The 26,623-nt window shown below is 37.9% G+C and overlaps 1 protein-coding gene across 4 annotated transcripts in view; it reads left to right on the forward strand.

Annotated features, from left to right (window-relative positions):
* TPST1 (tyrosylprotein sulfotransferase 1) overlaps positions 1 to 26,623 on the forward strand; it is a 128,400-nt gene that overhangs the window by 67,874 nt on the left and 33,903 nt on the right. For all 4 annotated transcript variants that reach the window (XM_037135564.2, XM_037135568.2, XM_037135567.2 and 1 more), the window contains exon 3: positions 2,104 to 2,302. In XM_037135564.2, the coding sequence (XP_036991459.1) occupies positions 2,104 to 2,302 (199 nt within the window). The remainder of the gene's footprint in view (positions 1 to 2,103; positions 2,303 to 26,623) is intronic.

The following is a 26,623-nucleotide window of genomic DNA, read 5'->3' on the forward strand; positions in this document are numbered from 1 at the left end:
TGTTCATAGTTTTGATCTTCTTTTTCTTAGATAAGTACCCTTAACATTTCCTATAATAAGGGCTTGGTGATGATGAACTCCTTTAACCTGACCTTATCTGGGAAGTACTTTATCTGCCCTTCCATTCTGAATGATAGCTTTGCTGGATAATCTTGGATGCAGGTCCTTGGCTTTCAGGACTTTGAATACTTCTTTCCAGCCTCTTCTTGCTTGTAAGGTTTCTTTTGAGAAATCAGCTGATAGTATTATGGGAATTCCTTTGTAGATAACTGCCTCCTTTCCTCTTGCTCCTTTTAAGATTCTCTCCTTCTCTTTAATCTTGGATAATATAATTATGATGTGCCTTGGTGTGTTCCTCCTTGGGTCCAACTTCTTTGGGACTGTATGAGCTTCCTGGACTTCCTGGAAGTCTATTTCTTTCACCAGATTGGGAAAGTTCTCCATTATTTTTTCAAATAAGTTTTCAATTTGTTGCTCTTCCTTTTCACCTTTGGCATCCCTGATTCAGATGTTGAAATGTTTAAAGTTGTCCCAGAGGTTCCTAAGCCCCTCCTCATTTTTTTGAATTCTTGTTTTTCATTCTGTTCCAGGAGGTTGTTTATTTCTTCCTTTTGTTCCAAATAGTTGATTTGAGTGCCAGTTTTCTTCCCTTCACTGTTGGTTCCCTGTATATTTTACTTTATTTCACTTTGCATAGCCTTTAATTCTTCCTTTATTTTGTGTCTGTACTCAATCATTTCTGTGAGCATCCTGATGACCAGCATTTTGAACTATGCATCTCATAGGTTGGCTATCTCCTCATCACTTAGTTGTTTTTCCAGAGTTTTGATCTGTTCTTTCATTTGAGCCATATTTCTTTCCCTCAGTGCACCAGTCTAGATAAATGTTTCTTCTTTAACTCCTTTGTTTTTGAATTTTCATACAGTTCAATTTTCTGGCTGTTCTGGTTGTTTTTTCAAAAAATGTGTTGTTGTCCTTTTGGTTGTGAAAGGAAGCAAAGCATACATACCTACACCTCCATCTTGGCTGGTGTATAAATTTTTATTAGAGGAAAAAAGAATGTGGCTCTTGAGGCAGGAAGGAAACCTGGAGCTAGTGGCCTCACAGAATCTCAGGGAAGAATGAATTAATTTTCTCTTATCTGTTATTTTAGGCAGGGAATCCATTTGGGGGATTCTTCATCAGATAGTGATAAGTTGCAGTGAGAGATCACATACTTAAAGAAAAAGGATTTTTACGTTTATTAGAATACTATGTTTGAATGATTTATGTATTATGATATAAAACACTCTTAAACACTTTTGTTTTACAGTCATTTGGCCAAAATCTACTAATTCAGAACCAGTTTTTATCTAGATGTCATTTCATGTTATATTTTTTCCTAAATTTATGAGTTCTTTAGTCAAATAGAGTGAATATAATCACTGCAAGCTAAAAGTAAATTTCTAGGTTAAAAGATATAGTACATTTATTCTGTAATATTGAAAGTCATAAAAAGCACTTTTTCCTTCCTTAGAAAATAGAGTTCTTCAGAAAGTCAAGAGAAAAATAGGACAAATGAATATTTTACAAGTTTAGTAGATTACGGTTAGCTGTTTTTTCTTCAGTATTTCATTATGAAAAATTTCAAATGTAAAAAGAAAAGAAAAATTACACCCACTATCTTATACAATTAAAATGTGCATTTATACAATGAAGACTTTGCTATATTTGTGCTATCACATATTTGTTCATCTAGTCATTCATCTGTCCATCTTATTTATTTTTTATGCATTTCAAGTAAGTTGGCTAGTTATTTTACTAAGCAGTTGTCTTTTTTTCTGAATGGTACAGTTAAAATGTTAATACATTTTGTGAAGATGGTATCAACTGACCCTCTTTCTGATTTCTAGAAATCCTAGGTTGCCAATAATTACTGTCAAATTTAGAACATTAAAAAATGTCTGGTAAATAGTGCTAAGCCTGATCAGTGCCTTCTGTCTCAATAGCTTTATAAATGAGACACTTACAACTTTGAAAGTTATCAAAAATAATTTTCAGAGGCCTTTTAACACCAGTTTTTGGTATTCTCACTGATGTTTATCCATACTATATTGTTTTCAGAGTGGAGAGATCAACAGACCAAGTCATCAAGCCAGTCAACATGGCGGCGCTATCAAAATGGGTTGGGAAAATCCCTGCAGATGTTTTACAAGACATGGCGGTGATCGCACCCATGCTTGCCAAACTTGGATATGACCCATATGCCAACCCACCGAACTACGGAAAACCTGACCCCAAAATTCTTGAAAACACTAGAAGGGTAAGTGATATTTTTAAAGGGAATTGAGAAAGCTGAATGTGAAATTCAGATCCTGAAAAGATTATTGTTTTTTAAATTTTGTTTCTTTTTTTATAATCGGAAAATATTTTTAATTAGAAAAACTCTATTTGTAGAATTTTTTATTTATTTTTATTTTCATTATTTTTAAAAATATATTTTATTATTATTTATTTTTTAAATATATTTTATTGATTATGCCATTACAGTTGTTCTATTTCCCTCCTTTATTCCCCTCCACCCTGCACACCCCTCGCCCACCATCCCCCCTTTATGACCACATGTCTCAAGTTCTTTAGATTCTATATTTCCCCTACTATTCTTGCCCTCCCCCCATGTATTTTCTACCTACCATCTATGCTACTGATTCTCTGTACCTTCTCCCCCCTTCTCCTTCTCCTACTCCCCTGTTGCTAACCCTCCATGTGATCTTCATTTCTATGGTTCTGCTCCTGATCTAGCTGTCCTCTTAGTTTGCTTTTGTTTTAGGTATGGTTGTTAATAACTGTGAGTTTGCTGTCCTTTCACTGTTCATGCTTTTTTAACTTCTTTTTCTTAGGTAAGTCCCTTTAACATTTCATATAATAAGGGCTTGGTGATGATGAACTCCTTGAATTTGATCTTATCTGAGAAGCACTTTATCTGTCCTTCCATTCTAAATGAAAGCTTTGCTGGATAGAGCAATCTTGGATGTAGATCTTTGGATTTCATGACTTGGAATACTTCTTTCCAGCCCCTTCTTGCCTGTAAGGTCTCTTTTGGTAAATCAGCTGACAGTCTGATGGGAACTCCTTTGTAGGTGACTGTCCCCTTATCTCTTGCTGCTTCTAGGATTCTCTCCTTCATTTTAATCTTGGCTAATGCAATGATGGTGCGCCTTGGTGTGTTCCTTCTTGGGTCCAACTTCTTTGGGACTCTCTGAGCTTCTTGAATTTCCTGGAAGTCTATTGCCTTTGCCAGATTGGGGAAGTTCTCCTTTATTATTTGTTCAAATAAGTTTTCTACTGGTGGCTGTTCCTTTCCCCCTTCTGGTACCCCTATAATTCGAATGTTGGAATGTTTAAAGATGTCCTAGAGGTTCCTAAGCCTCTCCTCCTTTTTTTGAATTCTTGTTTCTTCATCCTTTTCAGTTTGGTCATTTTTTTCTGCCTTCTGGTCCACTCCTTTGATTTGAGTCCCAGTTTCCTTTTCATCGCTATTGGTTTCCTGTGCAATTCCATTTATTTCAATTAGTTTTGCCTTCATATGTTCCTCTAATTCATGACTAAAATCAACCAGTTCTGTGAGCATCCTGATCGCCAGTGTTTTGAACTGTGCATTTGAATTGAGAGTTTGGGTATTTCTTCATCGCTTAGAGTTATTGGCTCTGGGGCTTTGGGCTGTTCTTCTTGAGCCATGTTTTGCTTTGTTTGCACCTGTTAGGTATGAGGAGCGGAGCCTTAGGTGTTCACCAGGGCGGGGCCACCCAGGTCGCTGGTTTGTGATGCTGTATGTGGGGGCAGGGTCAGAGAAAACTTATTTGAACAAATAATAAAGTTACTGGTGGAAACTTTCTACTAAGTTTCCAGCAGTAGAAAACTTATTTGAACAAATAATAAAGGAGAACCTCCCCAATCTGGCAAAGGCAATAGACTTCCAGGAAATTCAAGAAGCTCAGAGAGTCCCAAAGAAGTTGGACCCAAGAAGGAACACACCAATAGCTGTCCCCTCTGCCACTTCCTGCTGCTGGGGCCTGTGTGATCCGTCTCACTGCCTGCTCCTTCGTTGGTTTATCTGCGTGTGAATGTGTGACCGCAGTCAGCCCTCAGTGGGTTTGCCCCCTGCTACTCCACACCTGGGATCCGCCTATGGCTGCCTGTGCTCCTGGGCTGCAAGCCGGGGTCAGTCTGGTGGATCCTCCCTGCTGGACCTTGCTCCGCTGCTGGCTCTGCCCCTCTTACCTGTGTGGCCGAAGGGTTTGTTGTTGTCAGACTTCTGTATAGTTCAATTTTCTGTGGTTTGGCTGCATTTTTGTTGCTAAAACTTTGTTGTTTTTAAACTTGGTTGTGTGAGAAGGTACAGTGTTTCCACCTATGCCTCCATCTTGGTGGAAGTCCTATTTGCAGAATTCTTTATCATTGTATGTCTTTCACTTCATTTTAAAGAAAATTGTGCTTCTTCCCAGGAACTATGGGGACCATTTTTAAAATGTATTTTGCACAATCTCTAGGAATAGTGCTTATTGTTGGGGAGATTTTTCCTCATAGCTGATTTGCCACAAATTTGCTTGAATGCCAGAATTACTAGCAACGTCACTTCTAGTTTTTGTTTGACTCTTATGACTACTTTACATATAAGTCTTTGTTTAGATTAAGAATGATTTCTTAATACTTGAAAACTAAACATTGGCTACATTAGAATTATTAAACAGGTGCAATAAATTATCCTTTGAGAAAAAGTTGGTATTAAAGTATAATTATAGCTTTTCTTTTAATCAGTTATACTCACATATTTATGACATATTATTTCAGAAAAACCAAAAACTCAGAGCCAGTCTGAATATATTTCAGCCTTACCAGTTGAATCTACTTCAAATCAGACCTTAATGCATTTGTAGTTTTGAAAAATTGTTATAAAATACACATAATGAAAGGGTTCTCAGAGAAAATTCCAACTTGTGTGTGGAAACTTCCCCACACCACCAGCCAATTCTCTGATGCCAAAAGGATGTCTACAATTGTAACTCAGTTCTGGCACCATCTATCCAGAGATAGAATCAGAGCCCACAAGTAAAGGGCTCCTTGCCACAAAACCACCCTTCTCTTTAGATACAAGTTGCAAGCCCAGGTTGTTCCGAACAACTACAAATCACAGGTTCCCAGGACCACCACCACCCTCGGGTTTGATTAATATGCTAGAATGAAATTCACAAAACTCAAGAAAGTTTACTCACTTATGTTATGGATTTGCTACTAAGGACATTAAAGGTTGGAAATGAATAGCCAGAAAAAGAGGTGCATAGGGCAGGGTCCCACATGAAGCAGTTTCTATCCTCCTGCAGCTGAGGTCCAGCACATGGTAGTGTTCTGTGGTTCCCCTTGGTGGAAGCTCTCCAAAAACGGCCTAAGAGCTGTCCTTTTGTGTTTTTATGGAGGCTTCATTACATAGTCATGAGTGACTAAGTCTTTGGCCACCGCTGATTGATTCAATCTCAAGCCCTCTCCCCTCCTTGGAAGTTAGGGTGGGACTGAAAGTTCCAAACCTCAGACCACATGGTTGGATCCCAGTGGCACCCAGCCCACATCCTTGGGTGGTATCCAAAAGTCACCTCAGTAACATAACAAGAGACACCATTGTTCCTCTCATCACTTAGGAAGTCCCTAGGAATTGGGGAGCTAAACTCTGGAGGCAGAGATTTGGTGAAAAAGGAGAGGGGTCATTTATTCAAAGGCTACCCAATTTTGAAAGAATGGTAGGTTCTGCCTCAAAGCCCATTTCCTCTAAAATGTCCAAAGAAAAATAACATCCCAACTTTTAACAGATTAGTTCAAAGCTGTACCTGAAATTCCTTCTCCCATTTAAAATAGTGTCCCTTGGTAAATGCAAGTGACTGTAGCACAACCATCCAGGTGGCTTAGCTGGTTCCTGGTTGCAGTCCAGCTTCAGGCGTCTTTTGTAGTCTGTGCACCCTGGTGACTTATTTGCTGTGTGCACTGTTCTTTCTTCTGCACCTACCCCCTGGCCCTGTGCTTGCGCCCCCTTTCTCCTGCCATTGGTTAGCCAGTATGGGAGTGCACTAGATGGAGCAAGATTGTGCAGTGTAGCACCAGTTGCCCAGGCTGCCACATGTTGGGAGGGGCCCAGAGACACCACCAGACTGTGGTTTCCAGGGCCCACTGGCTGAAAGGCTTGGGCCTCCTGGCTAGTCTGGCAGGTCTGTACCTTCCCTCGACCACCATGACAAACTCCACAGTACACATGCTGCTGTGACCTCTCCAGCTCATGCATACTCTGTGTAAGCCTCCTCCTGCTGTGTCTCAAGACTAGCTAGTTTGTTTACCCTTCCCCAGGGGTATGGAAATCTATCACACTCCCCCTGTAACTTCAGTCCTACCGCCTCTGGCACTTTCTGACCCTTCCCTTCTCCAGGGCCTGTGCAGGCTCCTGCATTGCCTTGAGGGTCCCTCCCTGCTCCCCCACCATCTTGCCAGATCTCCTGTAACAAAACTGCCATATAAACTGTTAGCATAAGTTCACTGATCAGTTATTGGATTTCAAGATTAAAATTTCTTGCCTTTCTTTAGCATTCTCATTTATGTCAATGATCTTCCCACAACCTTATAATTATCCAAGCCTTTCTTCTTAATATTTATGAGCATTTTCTCATTGTGCACATGCCTTTTAAACATAAATTTTCATGGTTATGTAATATATCATTACATTACCCACCTTAAGTGTTTTCTGAAAGAGTGAATGAATAACTGAGCAAATAAAATGTTTCCCCAGTATATGTTCTATAACTCATTTTACCATTTTTCTTTTGTTGTTTACAGTTTTCTCTTTGACAAATTATGGTACAGTGAATGCATCCTACATTTTAAGGTTTGGTTTTTTTTTAGGTTAGACTAATGGAAGTGAAATCAAATCAGTTGAAAGTACTTGATATTTTTTAAGGTGTCTGATATATGTTGATAATTTTTTAAACTCTTTTGAACAACCAGCATAATATGTCATTTTAGTTTAAATTGTTGCTAATTTTAATAGGTTTCACTGATTAATGTAATTGAATCTTCTGTAGTTTTACCTATATGTATGTATCTTTTATGAACCATCTTTTAAGTTTTAAAAAAGTTTTATATGTGCTAGAGCTTTAAGAGCTACATTCTTCTAAAGATTAATTACATATCAGTCTAGCATCCATTATCACAGTGCTTGATTATGTCTTGGTAATTGGTAATTCTTAGCTTTTTTCTTTTTACAATACTGAAATGGTTTTTATAAACCAAGCTGCATGTACAAATGATACCTAGAGGTTTCCCAGGCAGTAGACATTATGGCTTTCCTACATTCAAATGGGCTGGCTAGATTGTTCTTGGCTTGCTTGAGTAGTAGTTTGGGAAGAATGCTGTGGCTTGAATCCATGCGATTACAGAATTTGTTTCACACACATTGTAACTTTTGAAAGTGTTTCAAAATGCACACTTGAAAGAAAAACCTTGCCCCTTTCCCATCTCTATCTATCTTTAAAGTGACAAATAATTTTGAGAAAAAAAAGATAAAGTGTGAACCGTAATTGCATTTTTGAGCTCGTGGTGATAATTCTTGTTTTGTGGAGCTGGATGTCATAGCCATTCTTGCAATCCAAATCCTACGTGTTTTCATAGCTTTTTTTGCCTTTAAAAACTCAGATGGTAAAAAATATTAATAATCAAGAGATTTCATAAAGTAATGCTTAAAAAGTGACCTTCGATTGTGAGCTATGACGTGAGATAGGCTCCAGAGAAAGAAGGTGGCTGAGGAGATTGTACTCTTTCTTTATAGGTAAGAGTGGGTAGAAAAAGTCATTTTTTGACTAGGAATATAGAATCTGAAACTCCAGGCTTATAAGTGCTCGTTTTTAATACAATTCTGGATAGTCTAGAAGTAGTGGTATCTAAGTCAGCATGTTTTGGGGACACACTGCCCAGGTTTGAGTAGAAAATCACATGCTTCATGGTTACTATGACTCAGATGGTAAACTGGAAATTAAATGCTAACACATTTCATACTCTTTACCACAGTAGACTCTTAATTGTAGCATATTTCAGTAAATAGTACCCTTTGGGTTGTATCTTTATTAGCTGTCTCCCTACCCCACAGGTTTTTAATCTTTTTAGGTATACAGACCTATTTGAGAATCCAATGAAACCTGTGGATCTCTGCCTCAGAAATACAGACACACATATACACAGAATTTTACATCCAAGTTCCGTGGATTTATAGATGCCCCTGAACTACATCAGATTAATGACCTCTCCTTGTTAGGAGAGGTCTTTATATTCTCCTTGATCAAGCTGATCCATGCAACTTGTTACAACCTATTTGCTGATGATCATAAATCTGTATCTCTCACTGGGTCTCTCTCCTGAGCCCCAGGCTCAGAATTTCCAACTGCCTTTTGTATATTTCCATGAGGCTGTTCATGAGAACCTCAGACAATGTCCAAAATTGAACTTACTATCCAAACTTCCCTGGTAGGTAGAAACTAAATACTAGGATAGTAAAGTAGGAATGGGATAAGGCGGCTCATCTGCATTTTCATGGTGTCTGACCCAATGAGCAGATATGAGGTGGAGTCCTCAGTGCACATGGATCAAGAAAAAAAAAACCAAAAAACAGAAACAAAACACAGGTTCAAAGACCTCTTCACCAAACCTGAAGAGTGAGCTGAAAAGCAGATCCAAATATGAATGAAATATCCCATTGAAAAGCGGAGTAGAGACTATTATGCTAAGTGAAATAAACCAGTCAGAGAAAGACAAATACCTTATGATCTTACTTATATGTGGAATTTAATGAACAAAATAAACAGACAAACAAAATAGTTTATTCCATGTATCCATGCATGGTAAGACTATTCCAGTCCTACTATTATATGTGGAACAGACTGACAGATCTCAGAGAGGAGACAGGTGGGGGAACTGGAAGAGATTATTAGTCAAAGAGCATATATGCATATACGCATAGCACCTGGACATGGATAATAATGTGGTGAAGGCTGAAAGAGAGTGTGGGGGCTAGGTGAAGGGGGACAAAGAGGAGGAAAATGGGGGACATGGGTAATATTGTCAACAATAGCAAAAAGGGGAAAAAAGAAAACCCGAGTAGACAGCAAGTTGTCAAATGGGAAGGACAGGTATCAGGGTACAGAACCCATGGTAGGAACTCGAAGGATTAATTAAGTGAGCTCTGCGAGGTAGTTGGGGTAAATCTATGACCCAAACAGTAGGAAGATGCAACAGTCAAAACTGATGTTTTTGCATTAAAGGGAGAGTCTGTAATGCACACTTGTGATTTCTAGTTCTGATACCCAGCAAAAACTGCTTCTTCTTCCCTGACTGGCGTGGCTCAGTGGATTGAGTGCTGGCCTTTGAACCAAAGGGCAACCAGTTCAATTCCTAGTTGGGGCCCATGCCTGGGTTGTGGACCAGGTCTGCAGTCAGGGGTGTGTGAGGTAATCACACGTTAATGTTTCCCCCTCTTTCTCCCTCCCTTCCCTCTCTAAAAATAAATAAATAAAATCTTTTTTTAAAACCTTGCTTCTTTTTTTTTCTATCTCCATACATAGCATTCCTATTTAGATCACATGTAATTAATTGGTCACCAAGTCTCTTGATTCTACATTTGAAAATACCTTGATTCAATCTTATCTCCTTTCAGCTGCCTTAAATCAGTTTCTCCTCATTTCTCCCATGAATTATGACTTATTTATCTTTTTGTATGTAAGTGTATTAAGTCATTCTTCTAATATATTTTTATATTCAATGAAAGTTACATTTTAAAAGCTCAACTCTGATGAATCATTCCCTTGTGTAAAATCCTTGAATAGCTCCCCTGGTACTCCAGGATAAAGCCCAGACTTCTTTGAAAGACATTTACTTTTGAAATATTTGGAGCTTTTCTAGTTACAACTTCATATAGTCAGGGAACACATTCAGTATGCTTTCAGTCCTTTGAAATGTATTGAAAATTGCTTTGTGGTTAGTATGTGACCTCACATCTTCACTTGAGAAAATGGTTTATTTTGCAGTTATTGCAGAGTTTGTTAAATACCAGTTAAGTCAAGATGTTGTATAGTATGGCTCAGATCTTCTCATTCTTACTGATTTTTTGGTCTATTTTAACAATTTGGGGGATAGATGTGAATTTGTCTATTTCCCTTTTTATTTCTATCAAATTTGCTTCATGTTTTTGAATCTACATTATCAGGAACATGTCCTTTTACATCTTCTTGAGGAATTAACTCTTTTATTACTATGAAATACTCTCATCATCCGATGTTACTCTCTTGAAGTCTACTTTGATATAAACATAATCATAAAGTTTTTCTGTATACTATATACATGGCACATTTTTTCCATCCTGTTACTCTTAATCTGTATGTTTATATATGTAAAGTATATTACTTATAAACAGATATAGCTGGTTTTGTTATTCTCATTTTATAATCTCTGGCTTTAAATAGAATATTTAACCCATTTACATTTAATGTAATTACTCACCTGGTTGGCTTTAAATCTACCACCTTTCTGTTTTCTGTTTGAACCATCTGTCTTTGTCCCTTTGTTTCTCTTTTTCTGCCTTCCTTTGCATTATAATATGAATGTTTTATTTATTTATTTATTTATTTATTTATTCACCTGAGGACATGCTTATCAATGTTTTTTTTAGAGAGAGAAGGGAAGGGAGAGAGAAACATTGATGTGAGAGAGAAACATCATTTGGTTGCCTCTTCTATGTGCCCTGAACAGAGAACAAACCCACAACCTAGGGGTGCGCCCTGACTGGGAACCAAATTCCTGACCTTTCAGTTTATGGGATTATACTCCAACCAAGTGAGCCATACTGGCCTGGGCAATACTAATAAGTTTTAGTATTCCATTTTATCTCCCCTTGTTAGCTATACTCTGCCTCATTTTTGTTTGTTTACAGTAGTTGCTGTCTGAGAAGAGCTGCACGCTTTTGCAGCTCTCTGAGAAGAGCTGCAAAAAGGCAGGTAGTAATGTTGTATGCATTGTGGGCCACAAATCTTTCCTGAAGATACGAATTATCATCTGGAATCATTTCTCCCTCAGTCTGATAAACATCTTTTATTATTTCTTATAGAAGTTAAGAATATGCTGGCTACTAATTCTCTCAACTTTTATTTATCTGAGATGTCTTGATTTCTCCTTCATTATATGAGAATATTTTGCTGGGTAGAGTTATAGGTTGACATAATTTGGAGGATTTATTTTGTGTGGGGGATATTGTTTGTTTGTTTACTTTTAGCACTTGAGAGATATTATTTTATTGGTTTCCACTGTTTTTTATGGAAAGTCATCTAAAATTCTCATGAATATAATAGTTTTTGTTTTGACTCCTATAAAAATTTCTGTTTATATTTGGTTTTCAGGAGTTTAACTAAAATAAGCCAAATTCAATGATCCTGTCTTTTATTAGCTCCAGTCTCAGTCTCAATTTGACTAGTTTTTAATTAATCTACCTTTGAAATCACTGATTCTTTCTACTGTGTTCCATCAGCTCTTAAACTCATCCAATAACTTCTTAATTTCTGATCATTTATTTTTCAGTTCTGTAATTTCTGTTTCTCTGCTAGAATTCTCCATTTCTTCACCCCATTCTGTTCATTATTTTCTTCTAAATTCTTTTACCACATTTACAATATTATTTTAAAATTCTTGTGCATGGGTCTCGACTTTTTTTCTTATTTATGAGATATACTTATTTACTTCTTCATGTATCTTAGAAGTTTTGATTCTATACTGGAACTTTTGTATAAAAGAAGAGTAGAAAATGAACTAGATAATATTTTTGTTTTTTCTCACAGGGGAACATATTCTTTCCTCTCTCGGGCAACGGGGGCAGCTGGATGGTCAGGCTGAGCTGGGCTGAGCATGGTTTTAACTACAGTTTACCTCTGGATTCAAGTGAGATTATGGAGATTTTACTGTTAGCCCATTCTACAGCTTCCTCTGTAGATAAAGGGTGATGTCTTTTATTTATTTTTTTTTTTAAGATTTCAGCTGGCAGGGAGTTGAGTTAACACTTTAATTTATTTTACTCCTGGATGGCAGCTGTAGCAGGTCCCCGGAAACTAAGGGAGCTCTCTCTGCTTCCTAGCTCTGCTCCCACTGTCTCTTACTCAGAAAAATTCCCTTGGAGTATTTTTTAAAAATAGTTTTCCAATTTCTTGCTCTGTCTTCTCTTTCTGGCAACCCATTGATGGGAATGTTGGAACACATAAATTTGCCCCACAGACTCCTTATACCATCTTCATTTTTTTTTAAATTCTTTTCCTTTTTGCTGTTACGATTGGGTATGTTATGCTTCCTTATATTCCAAATCATTGATTTGATTCTCATCTTCATATACTCTACTGTTGATACCCTGTAAATTACTCTTCAGTTAGTATATCCTTCATTTCTGACTGGTTCTTTTTTATGGTTTCCATGTCCTTTTTTATGCCGTTGAAGTTCTCTCTAAGTTCATCTACTCTTTCTGAAGTTCACTGAGCATCTTTATAACCAGGGATTTGAATTCTGCATGTGGTAGATTGCTTGTCTTGGTTTTCTTTAGTTCTGCTTTGGAGTTTTGTTCTGTTCTTTCATTTGGGATGTGTTTCTTTGTCTTCTCATTTGGCAGCCTTCCTGTGTTTGTTTCTGTGTATCAGGCAGAGCTGCTATGTCTCCCGGCCTTGGTAGAGTGACCTGATGTAGTAAGTGTCCAGAAGGTCCAGTGGCACAGCCTCCCCATTCACCCAAGCTGGGTACTCCAGGTGTACCCCCTCCACCATGTGGGCTATGTATACCTTCCTGTTGCAGGTGATCTTTAATTGCTATTGACCTGTCAATGGGAGGGATTTACCCCATGGCAGATTGGCTGGGAGGATTGGCTGGGACCATTGGGAAGGATCAGCTGTTTGACAGGCTACAGCCAAGATACCCCTCTTAATTTTTATCTACCTCATGGCCCCAACCTGTCCACATCTCTGCCCTTCCTACCAGTCTTAATGTGGCTTCTTTATATCCTTAGTTGTAGAATTTCCATTCATCTAGATTTCAGGCAGTTCTGAATAATAGTTGTCCTGTAGTTTAGTTGTATTTTTTATGCTGTTGTAGGGATATGAGTACCACATGTTGACCAGAAATCGATAGATTTGTTTTTATGGTTGGGTTCTTCCAAATTTTAGTCCATCATACCAGCCCATGCTGTCATTAAAAGTTCAGCTTTTTTTTTCTCTCTCTCAGCTTTTTTTCTTACTGATGGTAAGCCTGCTTTTCTGTCCATGTATACCCAGACTAGGAAAAAGGCTCTTTGATTACCTTTGAGGAACTTACCTGTCTCTGGAATTTGGTTCATTTGGACTTCTTTGTATGCGCTACTCTTTGATGGCTCTATTTTTAAATATATTTTATTAATTATGCTATTACAATTGTCCCATTTCCCCCTTCATTCCCCTTCACCCTGCACACCCCCTCCCACCCACATTCCCCCACTTTAGTTCATGTCCATGTGTCATAAGTTCTTTAGCTTCCACATTTCCCATACTATTCTTTCCCTCCCCCCTATCTATTTTCTACCTACTGTCTATGTTACTTATTCTCTGTACCTTTCCCCCCTCTCTCCTCCTCCCACTCCCCTGTTGCTAACCCTCTATGTGATCTCCATTTCTATGGTTCCACTCCTGGTCTAGCTGTCTGCTTAGTTTGCTTTTGTTTTAGATGTGTTGTTAATAACTGTGAGTTTGCTGTCCTTTCACTGTTCATATTTTTTATCTTCTTTTTCTTAGGTAAGTCCCTTTAATATTTTATATAATAAGGGCTTGGTGATGATGAACTCCTTGAATTTGACCTTCTGTGAGAAGCACTTTATCTTCCCTTCTATTATAAATGAAAGCTTTGCTGGATAGAGCAATCTTGGATGTAGGTCCTTGCCTTTCATGACTTGGAATACTTCTTTTCAGCCCCTTCTTGCCTGTAAGGTCTCTTTTGAGAAATCAAAAGACAGTCTGATGGGAACTCCTTTGTAGGTGATTGTCTCTTTATCTCTTGCTGCTTCTAGGATTCTGTTTTTCATTTTAATCTTGGCTAATATAATGATGATGTGCCTTGGTGTGTTCCTTTTTGGGTCCAGCTTCTTTGGAACTCTCTGAGTTTCCTGGATTTCCTGGAAGTATATTGCCTTTGCCAGATTGGGGAAGTTCTTTATTATTTGTTCAAATAAGTTTTCCACTTGTGGCTGTTCTTTTTTATGGTTTCCATGTCCTTTTTTATGCTGTTGAAGTTCTCTCTAAGTTCATCTACTCTTTCTGAAGTTCACTGAGCATCTTTATAACCAGGGATTTGAATTCTGCATGTGGTAGATTGCTTGTCTTGGTTTTCTTTAGTTCTGCTTTGGAGTTTTGTTCTGTTCTTTCATTTGGGATATGTTTCTTATCCCCTTCTGGTATCCCTATAATTCAGATGTTGGAACATTTAAAAATGTCCTCGAGGTTCCTAAACCTCTCCTCATTTTTTTGAATTCTTCTTTCTTCATTCTTTTCTGTTTGGTCATTTCTTTCTTCCTTCTGGTCCACTCCATTGATTTGAATCCCAATTTTCTTCCTATCACTATTGGTTCCTTGTGCATTTTCCTTCATTTCACTTAGTGTAGCCTTCATTTTTTCATCTAATTTGCGACCAAAATCAACCAGTTCTGTGAGCATCCTGATCATCAGTGCTTTGAACTGTGCATCTGATAGGTTGACTATCTCTTTGTTCCTTAGTTGTATTTGCCCCAGAGCTTTGATCTGTTCTTCCATTTAGGCCATTTTTTTGTCTTGATGTGCCTGTTATGTACGAGGGGCAGAGCCTTAGGTGTTCACCAGGGTGGGGCAACCCAGTCACAGGGTTGTGACACTGTATGTGGGGGAGGGGTCAGAGAGGGTACAATGGCACTTGCTCTGCTCTCTGTTTGGTTTCAGTTCCCTCTGCAGCTTCCCACAAGCAAATTGGGCCCTTCTGGTGCTGGTTTCTGGGTGGGTGGGTGGGCTTGTATACTTTCTGCCTTGTGCGCCTCACTGGGTCTGCTCAGTGCCTCCCCGCATCCGGGGTCTGCCAACTGCTGCTTTTTCCTGCCCTGACCCCCTCTCTGCTGGCCACCAACTCTGCCCCTCTTACCAGTCTGGATGAATGGTTGTCAGACTTCTGTACAGTTCAGTTTTCTGTCTGTTGGTTGTTTTTTTTGTTTCTAAATTTTTGTTGTCCTTAATTTTGGTGAGAGGAGGCACAGCGTGTCCACCTACGCCTCCATCTTGGCTGGAAGTCAGTTTGTACTCCCAGCAGCAGTTCATAAATCCCAGGCGTTCCACAGCCACATGGACCGTTGGGTGCGGTCAGTCCTCTGAATACGTTCATCTCTATTCAATTCACCACTGACCAACCCGTCAAAGTTATCTTGGTCAAATACAATTTCGGTAATGCCATTTTTGGCCTAACCTCTTCATCAGCTCCCCATCACCTACCAAATAAGCTGTCCGATTCTAGTTCCTGATGGCTCTATTTTAAATAAAAATATGAAGTTTACTTTATCTGGTGTTTTCTTGTTTTGAAGAGGGCATTGGTCTTTGGAGATCCTCTGTGTTCTAATCACAATGAAACTTTATAGAATAGCATTAAGACTCTAGCTTATGCTTTCAATCTTCTTTTCAACCTCATCTCTTTTTATTCTACTAGACACAGTACAGCACCTGCCTTTCATTCTCTCGGCACATTTTTATACAGCCATACCTTTGCACTTGCGGTCCCTTCTGCTTTGGTTGTCCTGCTTCTCCTTCTCTTCATCTTACAGCTTTGTCCTTTAAGACCCAGCTCAAATGACACCTCTTCTATTACAGATCTTTGTGCTATTCTTTGTACCTGCCTTTACTCTTGTAGTTATCACACTGTATGATGTTTGTTCATATTATATGCTTCTTGTAGACTAAGGACTTTTCAAAGTTAAGGACCACATCATATGCATTTTGTTTCCTAAGCACCAAAATTAAAAGTACTTGACAATTAGTAGGTGCTCGATAATAAGGATTTATTTTTTATTATTGTATTCGTCCACTACTATTTATGAAAATGACTGTAATTGGCAAAATAAACCTTAGACATAGGAGGAAGAATGTTTCTATAATCATAAATGCATTTTGATGTGAGGCTGTTGTAGGTACTAGTTGGTGTTATGGCTCAGTTCACGTGGGTTCTGCCTTATGTGAGAAATGCCCCACTACACAGCAGTGAGTCTCCAGTAGCTGTGGCAGTGCCTTATGACTCATCAGTCTGTGTGCAGTTGAAGAAAGGGAGATGGTAAGATACGATATAGGAGTGAGGGGTTTACTATATTCATTAAGGCTTACACAAATGTGGGAAAACTTGGAAAGTGAAGGTCTGGAAATTTTTTATTATATACTGGACATCCTGTTCAAAAGAAAAGTAGAGGATAAATTAGATATAGCTATTGTTGAAATGGCAGAAAAATAAGCATTAATGACTTAAGCCTAAAGTAGGTAGAAGACCAGAGTTTGCAGAGAAGTCCCAGGAACTGTATCTCACTGTCAGAGCGAGCCCTCAGTAAGGGCTCAGTAAGGGAGCCTATGGAAGGGCCTGTGAAACATGCCACATGGATGACATGGAGCTTTAGGAGAGGTCCCTGGAAGCACAGCATCTCTTGAGAATAATGACTTCTGCTTCATTTCCACTTTCCAAATCTCATGTAAGTTTCTCTTACTGGCAGCCTTTTACTCAGAACCCTACAGGAAAGGGAATTATGGGAGACCTAATTTTCTGTCCTAGATAGGAGTTGGCCTGTTGACTGTGGACAGTCCAGCAAAGTCCATTTCTTTGCCAACCTCACAAACATACATACCCATTTTAACCATATTTTGCTTCCACATAAGACAATGACATTATGCTTCCACTTAACATGATGCAGTGATCCCTTCACAGACTAGTTTGCTAGTATTTTGCTGAGGATTTTTGAGTCTATATTCATAAGTGATATTGGTCTTTAATTTTACTTCTGGCACTCTTGTCTATTTTTGGTAATGCTGTCCTTTCTGTTTCTTAGAAGAGTTTGAGTAGGATTGTTAATTCTTCTCTAAATATTTCTTAGAATTTACTAGTGTAGACGTCTGGTCTTGGGCTTTTCTCTTGGGAGATTATTACTAACTCATTCTCTTGTTACACGTCACTTGAGATTTTGTATTTTTTATGAGCCAGATTTGGTAATTTATGGTATGTTTTTCTAGGAACGTCTCCAGTTTATCTACATTATTTTGGGACAGATAGTTGTTATTATTTCCTTATAATACCTGTAATTTCTATAAGTTCAGTAGTATTGCCTCCACTTTCATAGAACATATAGAAAACAAGTAGAAAAATGGCAGAAGTAAGCCCTGTATTGTCAGTAGTAACTGAAAACATAAATGGATTAAACTCATCAATTAAAAGACAGAGAGTGCAACAGTGGATTGAAAAACATGGTTCAACTATTCACTACTTACAAGAGACTCACTTTAGATCCAAAGATGTAAATAAGTTGAAAGTAAAAAGATGGAAAATATATTTTATGCACGTATTAACCTAAAAAGAGGTGAGGTTGCTGTACTACTTACTATCAGACAAAATAGATTTTAGGTAAAAATTGTCACTAGTGACAAAAGAGAATATTATATATTGATAAAATAGCCAGTTCATCAAGAAGATATAACAAGTATAAAGCTATATACATCAAACAACAGATTCCCAAAATATGTGGAGCAAACATTGGCAGAATTTCAATTTTAAATAGAACAACTAGACAGGTCAATGTGGACTTAAACAATACTACAAACTCCTGAGACCTAGTAGGTGCACCCAGAGCGCTCCCTCCAGTAAGAGCAGGTTCTTCTCAAGTACACATGGAACACTTTCCACCACAGACCACGCTTTAGGCCATAAAATAATTCAGTACATTTAAAATAATTTAAATCATACAAAGTATGTTCTCTAACCACAACAGGATGAGACTAGTAATTAATAATACAAGGAAAACTGGATAATTTTCAAATATATGAAAATTAAACATTACACTCTTAACTAAATAAATCATTAGGAAATTAGAAAATACTTTGAAATGAATGAAAATGAAAACAAACATACCAAAACATATAGGATTCAGCAAAAGCCATACTGACAGGGAAATTTATCTGTATGTCCTTATGTTAAATGTGAAAGATCTGAAACCTAACACCTTGAGGAACTAGAAAAAGAACAGAAAACTCTACACAAGGCCAGTAGAAGAAAGCAAACTTAAAAGATTAGAGCACAAATTGATGAAACAGAGATTCAAAAAAAATAGAAGCAACAAAACTAAAGTAGGTTATTTAGGATGATGAGCAAAATTACGCCTGTAATGATGATTTCTGTTTAATTTACATTACTGGTTATTTTTTTCCAGTTTTGCCTGTAAAGTTTTTTAGGTTTTTTTTGTAACTGTAAGATAAGAAATGTATGTTCTATTTAAGCCACCAAGATTGTGGTGACTTGTCTTGCAGGAATAGGAAACTAATACAGCATATTTCAAAGACAAGAGGAAAATTTAGTGGGAAAAATTGGCCTTATTTTAAATATTTGCAAATCCCTTCAATGTCTGACTTAGTGGAGGACAACTGGATTCTTTTGTCTTCTGTATTCAATATTATACATGATGCAGCCTCTGGAAAATTCCACAGTACAGTTTTTTAGATTTTTAAAATCATCTTTCAGCTTTGCTAATTTTTATCTATTGTGTCTGTGCTAATTTTCTATTTGATTGATTTATGCTTTTATCTTTATTTTCTCTTTTTTATGTTTTTGGGTTTAATATGATATTCTTAGTCTAACTTCCGCTGCTGGATGCTTACTTAGATCATTGGTTTCAGCCTTTATTTTGTTCTTAAATATTCATTTAAGGCTACAAATTTCCCTTTTTGCAAGGCTGTATCAGCATCCTGGATGTTTTTTTATGTATTCTTTTTTTTGTTATTTAGTTAAAATATTTGGTAATTTTCATTTTGATTGTGTTTGTCTCATGGACTATTTAAAAGTTTATTCTTAAATTTCCAAACATTTAGGAATGTTCTGGTTATGTTCTTGTAATTAATTTCTACCTTAATACCAATATAACCAGAGAATCTTTCACTATTTTTTTTAGGTTTTAGAAATTTATTAACATTTGTGTTTGACTGAACAAATTGTCACCATATTTTGCTGTGTATAATGGGCTTCCATGTAAAATGTGCACCCACGTTTTTGGCCCAAACTTTCAGGAAAAAAAAATCTCATTTTAATTTTTTAATTCAATTATTTATTATTTGTTTATATTTAGATAGTTTTCTATATTATAAAGGAAATTTAGCATTTATTTTTAACATATTATGGTACAAGAAATTTTATTTAAAAAAATTACAAAACACAAGAACACATGCAGGGTATTTCAGGTACTACCCATGTATAATGTGCATCCTAATTTTTCCCTCAAAAATTTGGGCAAAAAGTGTGCATTATACATGGCAAAATATGGTGATTTCAGAAAGAAATTATCAATGGAATTAATTAAAATTCTAAGATTCAAAAAGAAATTTTCACTTTATTTTTTTTAAGATTTTATTTATTTATTTTTTAGACAGAAGGGAAGGGAGGGAGGAAGACCAATGTGTTGTTGCCTCTCATGTGCCCCATACTGGGGACCTGGCCCGCAACCCAGGCATGTGCCCTGACTGGGAATCAAACTGGTGACCCATTGGTTCACAGGCCAGTGCTCAATTCACTGAGCCACACCAACCAGGGATCATTCACTTTAAAGAGATATTTATTCTGCAGGTTTTGCTTACAACTGTTATATTGTATTAGGTAAAGGTAGTTAACTGTGTATAATAATCTTCAGTAACCTTACCAGTTTTATTGTCATGTTGGTCTATCATTTACTTAGACAAGTGAGTCAGATTGCTGACTATCACTGTGGTGTTGTTTATCTCCTTTTAGGTTTGTCAGTTTTTGCTTTAGATATTTTGAGTGTAGAATACTTAAAAATATTCAAATTTAGCCCTGGCTGGTGTAGTTCAGTGGATTGAGCACGGGCCTGCAAACCAAATAACCGCAGTTCAATTCCCAGTCAGGGCACATGCCTGGGTTGCAGGCCAGTTCCCAGTAGAGGACACATGAGAGGCAACCACATATTGATATTTCTCTCCCTCTCTCCTTCCCTTCCCCTCTAAAGATAAATATATAAAATCTTCTAAGGCGAACCAAAAATATTCAAATTTAGAATTGTTACATCTTTCCACAGAACTTAACCCATTATCATTTTGAAATGTCTCTCTCTATTTATAAATACTCATCTTGCCTTAATATATATCTGTCCCCCTTTAGTTTATGACCATGCGTCTCAAGTTCTTTAGATTCTATATTTCCCCTACTATTCTTGTTCTCCCCATTTTCTTTTTTTATTATTTTATTTTATTAATTATGCCATTACAGTTGTTCTATTTCCCCCCTTCATTCCCCTCCACCCTGCACACCCCTCCCTCACCATTCTCCCCCCCTTTAGTTCATGAACGTGTCTCAAGTTCTTTAGATTCTATATTTCCCCTACTATTCTTACCCTCCCCCTATCTATTTTCTACCTACTGTCTATGCTACTTATTTTCTGTACCTTCTCCCCCCTTCTCCTCCTCCCACTCCCCTGTTGCTAACCCTCCATGTGATCTTCATTTCTATGGTTTCGCTCCTGATCTAGCTGTCCTCTTAGTTTGCTTTTGTTTTAGGTGTGGTTGTTAATAACTGTGAGTTTGCTGTCCTTTCACTGTTCATCTTTTTTATTTTTATTTTCTTAGGTAAGTCCCTTTAACATTTCATATAAGGGCTTGGTGATGATGAACTCTTTGAATTTGATCTTATCTGAGAAGCGCTTTATCTGCCCTTCCATTCTAATTAAAGCTTTGCTGGATAGAGCAATATTGGTTGTAGGTCTTTGGATTTCATGACTTGGAATACTTCTTTTCAGCCCCTTCTTGCCTGTAAGGTCTCTTTTGAGAAATCTGCTGACAGTCTGATGGGAACTCTTTTTATAGGTGACTGTCCCCTTATTTCTTGCTGCTTCTAGAATTCTCTCCTCCATTTTAATCTTGGCTAATGTAATGATGATGTACCTTGGTGTGTTCCTTCTTGGGTCCAACTTCTTTAGGACTCTCTGAGCTTCCTGGATTTCCTGGAAGTCTATTTCCTTTGCCAGATTGGGGGAAGTCCTCCTTTATTATTTGTTCAAATAAATTTTCCAATTGTGGCTGTTCCTCTTCCCCTTCTGGTACCCCTATAATTTGGATGTTGGAACGTTTAAAGATCTCCTGGAGGTTCCTAAGTCCCTCCTCCTTTTTTTGAATTCTTGTTTCTTCAGTCTTTTCTGTTTGGTCATTTTTTTCTTCCTTCTGGTCAACTCCCTTGATTTGAGTCCCAGTTTCCTTTCCATTACTATTGGTTTTCTGTGCATTTCCATTCATTTCAATTAGTTTAGCCTTCATATGTTCCTTTAATTTACGACTAAAATCAACCAGTTCTGTGAGCATCCTGATCACCAGTGTTTTGAACTGTGCATTTGAACTGAGAGTTTGGCAATTTCTTCATCGCTTAGAGTTATTGGCTCTGGGGCTTTGAGCTGTTCTTCTTGAGCCATAATGTTTTGCTCTGTTTGCACCTGTTAGGTATGAGGAGCGGAGCCTTAGGTGTTCACCAGGGCGGGGCCACCTAGGTTGCTGGTTTGTGAAGCTGTATGTGGGGGCAGGGTCAGAGAGGGACAATAGCTGTCCCCTCTGCTGCTTCCTGCCGTTGGGGCCTGTGAGGTCTGTCTCAGTCTCATTGCTCGCTCCTTCTCCAGTTATCTGGGCACGAATGTGTGACCGAGGTCAGCCCTCAGTGGGTCCACCACCTTGCGCCCTCAGTGGGTCTGCCCGCTACTACTCCACACCTGGGATTCGCCCTCAGCTGTCGGCGTGCCTGGGTCACATGTTGGTCGGTCTGGTGGATCTTTCCTGCCTGACCTCACTCTGCTGCTGGCTCTGCCCCTCTTACCCATTTGGCTGAAGGGTTCATTGTTGTCAGACTTCCGTATAGTTCAATTTTCTGTGGTTTGGCTGCATTTTTGTTGCTAAAACTTTGTTGTTTTTAAACTTGGTTGTGAGAGAAGTTAGAGTGTTTCCACCTACGCCTCCATCTTGGCGGAAGTCCTTGCCTTGTATGGTTTTAATTAAACATTTTATATGATTTCATTTTTTCGCATATTAGTTATACTTCTTTCTTTTTTTTACCTGAGCACACTTTCTGGTGCATGATCATTTTTGCTGTCCTGGTACTAGGCTAGCATTTGGCCAGGACTAGAATAAATTTCCTCATAATTTGAATCGGATGACTCTTTACATATTCATTGAAACCTGTTAAGGCTGAACAATGCGTGTTTTACATCAGTAGATGTCTTCATTGTCAAGTAAGTGATTTAATTAAATTATGTGAATAATTTATCTTCTGTGTATGCATGTCAAAAATGTAACTCTTCAACTATTACAGGTAATTTCAGTTAAACTTTTAAATTATAAAATAATATACAATTGTAAGTGCAATATTGTTGCTCTAATAAGGAAAGATAATTGCCATTAGGTAGAACTTAATGACCTTATAATTAATTAATTATTTCTCTTCCTCTGTCCTTTTTTTACTTTTACAGCACAGTTTATCTTTTTGCTTGGAGCTTCCTTTTGTTATCTGAATTTCTAGTTAACCTACATTTATATTTTGGGCCAGGTCACAAAGGAGATCTCAGAGTTCTTATATGTTAGAATCACTTGGCAAATGATCTTCAGCAAACTTTCTGTGCTGCAGGTGTAGTATAACTTTTAAAGGCATTATTTAATAGATTTATCCCCATTTACTTTTTAAAGTTTTTTTTATTGATTATGCTATTACATTTGCCCCTCTCCACACAGTACCCCCACTCCCTCTGGCGATTCCCCCTCCTTTGTTCATGCCCATGGGTCATAAATATAAGTTCTTTGGCAACTTTATATTTCCTATACTTGCTGTTAACACCCCCTGCTTATTCTGTAAATACCAATTTGTACTTTTTAATACTTTCTTTCACCTTTTCCCCCATTCCCCTAGACTCCCCCACTGGCCACCATCCCAATGTTCTTCATAGCCTATGGTTCTGTTTCTGTTCTGCTTGTTTTCTTAGTTTGTTTTATATATTCAATTGTTCATAGTTAAGTATTTGTTGCCATTTTAATGTTCATAGTTTTGATCTTCTTTTTCTTGAATAAGTCCCTTTAACATTTTATATAATAGTGGTTGGGTGATGATGAACTCTTTAGCTTTACCTTGTTTGGGAAACACATCATCTGCCCTTCAAGTCTAAATGATAGCTTTGCTGGATAGAGTAATCTAGGATGGAGGTCATTGCTTTTCATCACTTTAAATACTTCTTGCCAATCTCTCTAGTCTGCAAAGTTTCTTTTGATAAATCAGCTGACAGTCTTATGGGAACTCCTTTGTAGGTAATTATGTGCTTTTTTTCTACTGCTTTTAAGATTCTAGCTTTATCTTTACCCTTGGCATTTTAATTATGGCGTGTCTTGGTGTGGTCCTCTTTATATCCATTTTGTTCAAGACTCTGTGCTTCCTGGTCTTGTCTGTCTGTTTCCTTCACCAAACTAGGGAATTTTTCTTTCATTATTTTTTAAAACAGGTTTCCAATTTCTTGCTCTTTCTCTTCTTCTGGCATACCTATGATGCGAATGTTGGAATGCATGAGGTTGTCCCAGGAGCTCCTCACACTACCCTTGTATTTTTGGATTCTTTTTTCTTCTCCCTATTCTGATCACATGTGTTTTTCTTCCTTATGTTCCAAATCATTGATGTGATTATTGGCTTCATCCACTCTACTGTTGATTCCATGTAAATTGTTTTTTATTTCAATTACTGTCTCCTTCATTTCTGATTGGATCACTTTTCATGATGTTGACATGCCCACTGAGTTTCTTAAGCATCCTTGTAACCAGTGTTTTGACCTCTGCATTTGATAGATTGCTTATCTCCATTTTGTTTAGTTCTTTTTCTGGAGTTTTGTTCTGTTCTTTCATTTGGGCCATATATGTTTGTCTCCTCACTTTGGCAGCCTCCCTATATTTGTTTTATCATATTAGGTGGAGTTGCTTTGACTACATGTCTTGGTCCATGTCCTTATGTACTAGGTATCCTGCAGGGTCCACTGGCACAGCCTCCCATATTATTCAGGCCATACTGAAGGTGCATCCTCCATACTCCCTTCTCTTCTAGTTGAGTCTTGATTGCTATAAGCAGGTCATTGGGAGGGATTTACCAGTCCAGACAGCTGATGGAACTGGACAGCAACCACCTTCCTGCATGGCTTGTGGAGGTGGTGGTGCTTTGGTGTGGTCTGTAACTGTCCGCTGGGTGTGTAGGCTCTGGAGTTACCTTGGTGGTACAAGCCAAGGTCAGCCCCCACTGTGTTCTTTCTGGGGCCCCAAAGTGATCTGAAGATGGCTGCTGCAAGTGTTGAGCCTGGGGCAACTCAGCAAGAGGTATGAAGGCTAGGCTCAGCTGTTGCTTGTTTGAGCATATTTAGGGAGATCTGATGCCTTTGTGTAGCCCAACCATTCATATGGAAAGTCGCTGTTACTAGTTTGGGTGGGCTTGTAAATTGGATGGGGCAGAGCCTTTGGTAATCATCAGGGTGGGGCTCACCATATGAGCCCAGTTGATTGATATTTAGATAAGGTGCCACTGTACTATGGCTCTGTGTTTGGGAGGGCTTAGAAAAGGAACAATGGCCACTGTTGGCACTTATGTCTGGGAGGAAGCTGTCTCTTAGCTCTTGCTGCGATGCCAGACACTTCAGTTTCTCCACATATGCCACTGGTGCTCTTTTAGGTGCTGCCCTGGTGCTAGAGCCCAGTGGGAGTGAGTCTGGGTAAGTCCACGTGTGGGGCCCTCCAAGAGGAGATGCCTGAAAATCCCACAGTTTCTTCCACTAACCCAGCCCCCACTGGTTTTTACAGCCAGAAGTTAAGGGGACTTATCTTCCTGGCACTGGAACCCTCGGCTGGGTGGTCTGGTGTGGGGATGGGGTCCCTTGCTCCTGAGAGATCTCTCCATTTTATATCCACCACACGTGGGTGTGGGACCAGCCCCATTCTGTGTTTCTGTGTCTCCACCTTTCTGTCCCTCCTATACATCTGGATTAATGTGGTTTCTTTAATTTCTTAGTTGTTGGACTTCCATACAACTCAGTTTTCTGATGGTTCTTAGTGACATTTGGTCACTAAGATGGTCCTATAGTTTAGCCGTAATTTTGATGTTGTTGTGCAAGGAGGTGAGCTGCATTCACCATGCCTCCATCTTGACCTAAAGTCCTGATTAACTGTTTCTTAGTAGTTTTTCTTCCACACAGTCATGCCATTACTACTCCCCAAGAGCATTTCCTCCTTTTTTTTTTACAATTTTTCCAAATTGGGTTCAAAAAGATCCAAATTTCAGAATTCTTAAAATTTTTGTAAGCATACATTTCAGTTTGAAGTGCTTTTGAACAGAAACTGATTGCAGATATTGAGATTTACTATGGAGCCTCTAGTACTCTCTGGGAAATAATTATTTTATAGAGAAAGAAAAGAATGAGTAATTAAGATGAAAAATTATAACTTTTAACTATTGGAAACATAATCTAGTTAAGCAGTTCTCACATTTTTTAGTAATAGGACCAAAATTATTAAAAATTATCAGTGACTCCAAAGAGCTTTTGTTTACATACATTATATTTATCTCAATGTTTACTGTATTCAGAGTTAAAATCAGAATTTTAAAAATATTTTAAATAAATTTAGAAATAATAAATCTATTGTATATGAAACAGAATGTAGCATATTTTTATGAAAATTAAAAACCACTCTGCCAAGTGAAATAAGCTAGACACAAAAGGGAAAATATGATTATACCTATAGATGGATGAATAGGCAAATTCATAGAAACGGAAAGTAGAATACAGATTATCAGGGGCTGGGCTATGATTCCATTTCTATAAAGTTCAAAGTTATTCTTATTAGGGGAGAGACACATTATGGCTAGAAGCAGCCACAAAGGAGACTTCTGGGTCGTGTTCCATTTCCCAGTCTATGTTTATTCTGTAGTTTCATTGGGCTATTTATCCATAATTTGCACATTTTCCTTTATATGTTATACTCTGGTTAAAAAGTGTTTAAAATTGGGGAGAAAGATATCTGGGTTTCAGTTTTATTTATTTATTTTTAAATTTTTATCCTTACTCAGGGACATGCTTATTGATTTTAGAGAGAAGGGAAGAAAGAGAGAGAGAGGGAGAGAAAACATTGATGCAAGAGAGACACATCAATTGGTTGCCTCTTGTCCTCGCCTGAACTAGAGACCAAACCCATTACATGGGTATGTGCCCTGATAAGGAATTTAACCTGCAGCCTTCCGGTTTACAGGATGACTCTCC

This window comes from Artibeus jamaicensis, unplaced genomic scaffold (genome assembly GCF_021234435.1).
Source record: "Artibeus jamaicensis isolate MK-2021 breed Jamaican fruit bat unplaced genomic scaffold, CSHL_Jam_final contig_3182, whole genome shotgun sequence".
Classification (NCBI taxonomy): Eukaryota; Metazoa; Chordata; class Mammalia; order Chiroptera; family Phyllostomidae; genus Artibeus; species Artibeus jamaicensis.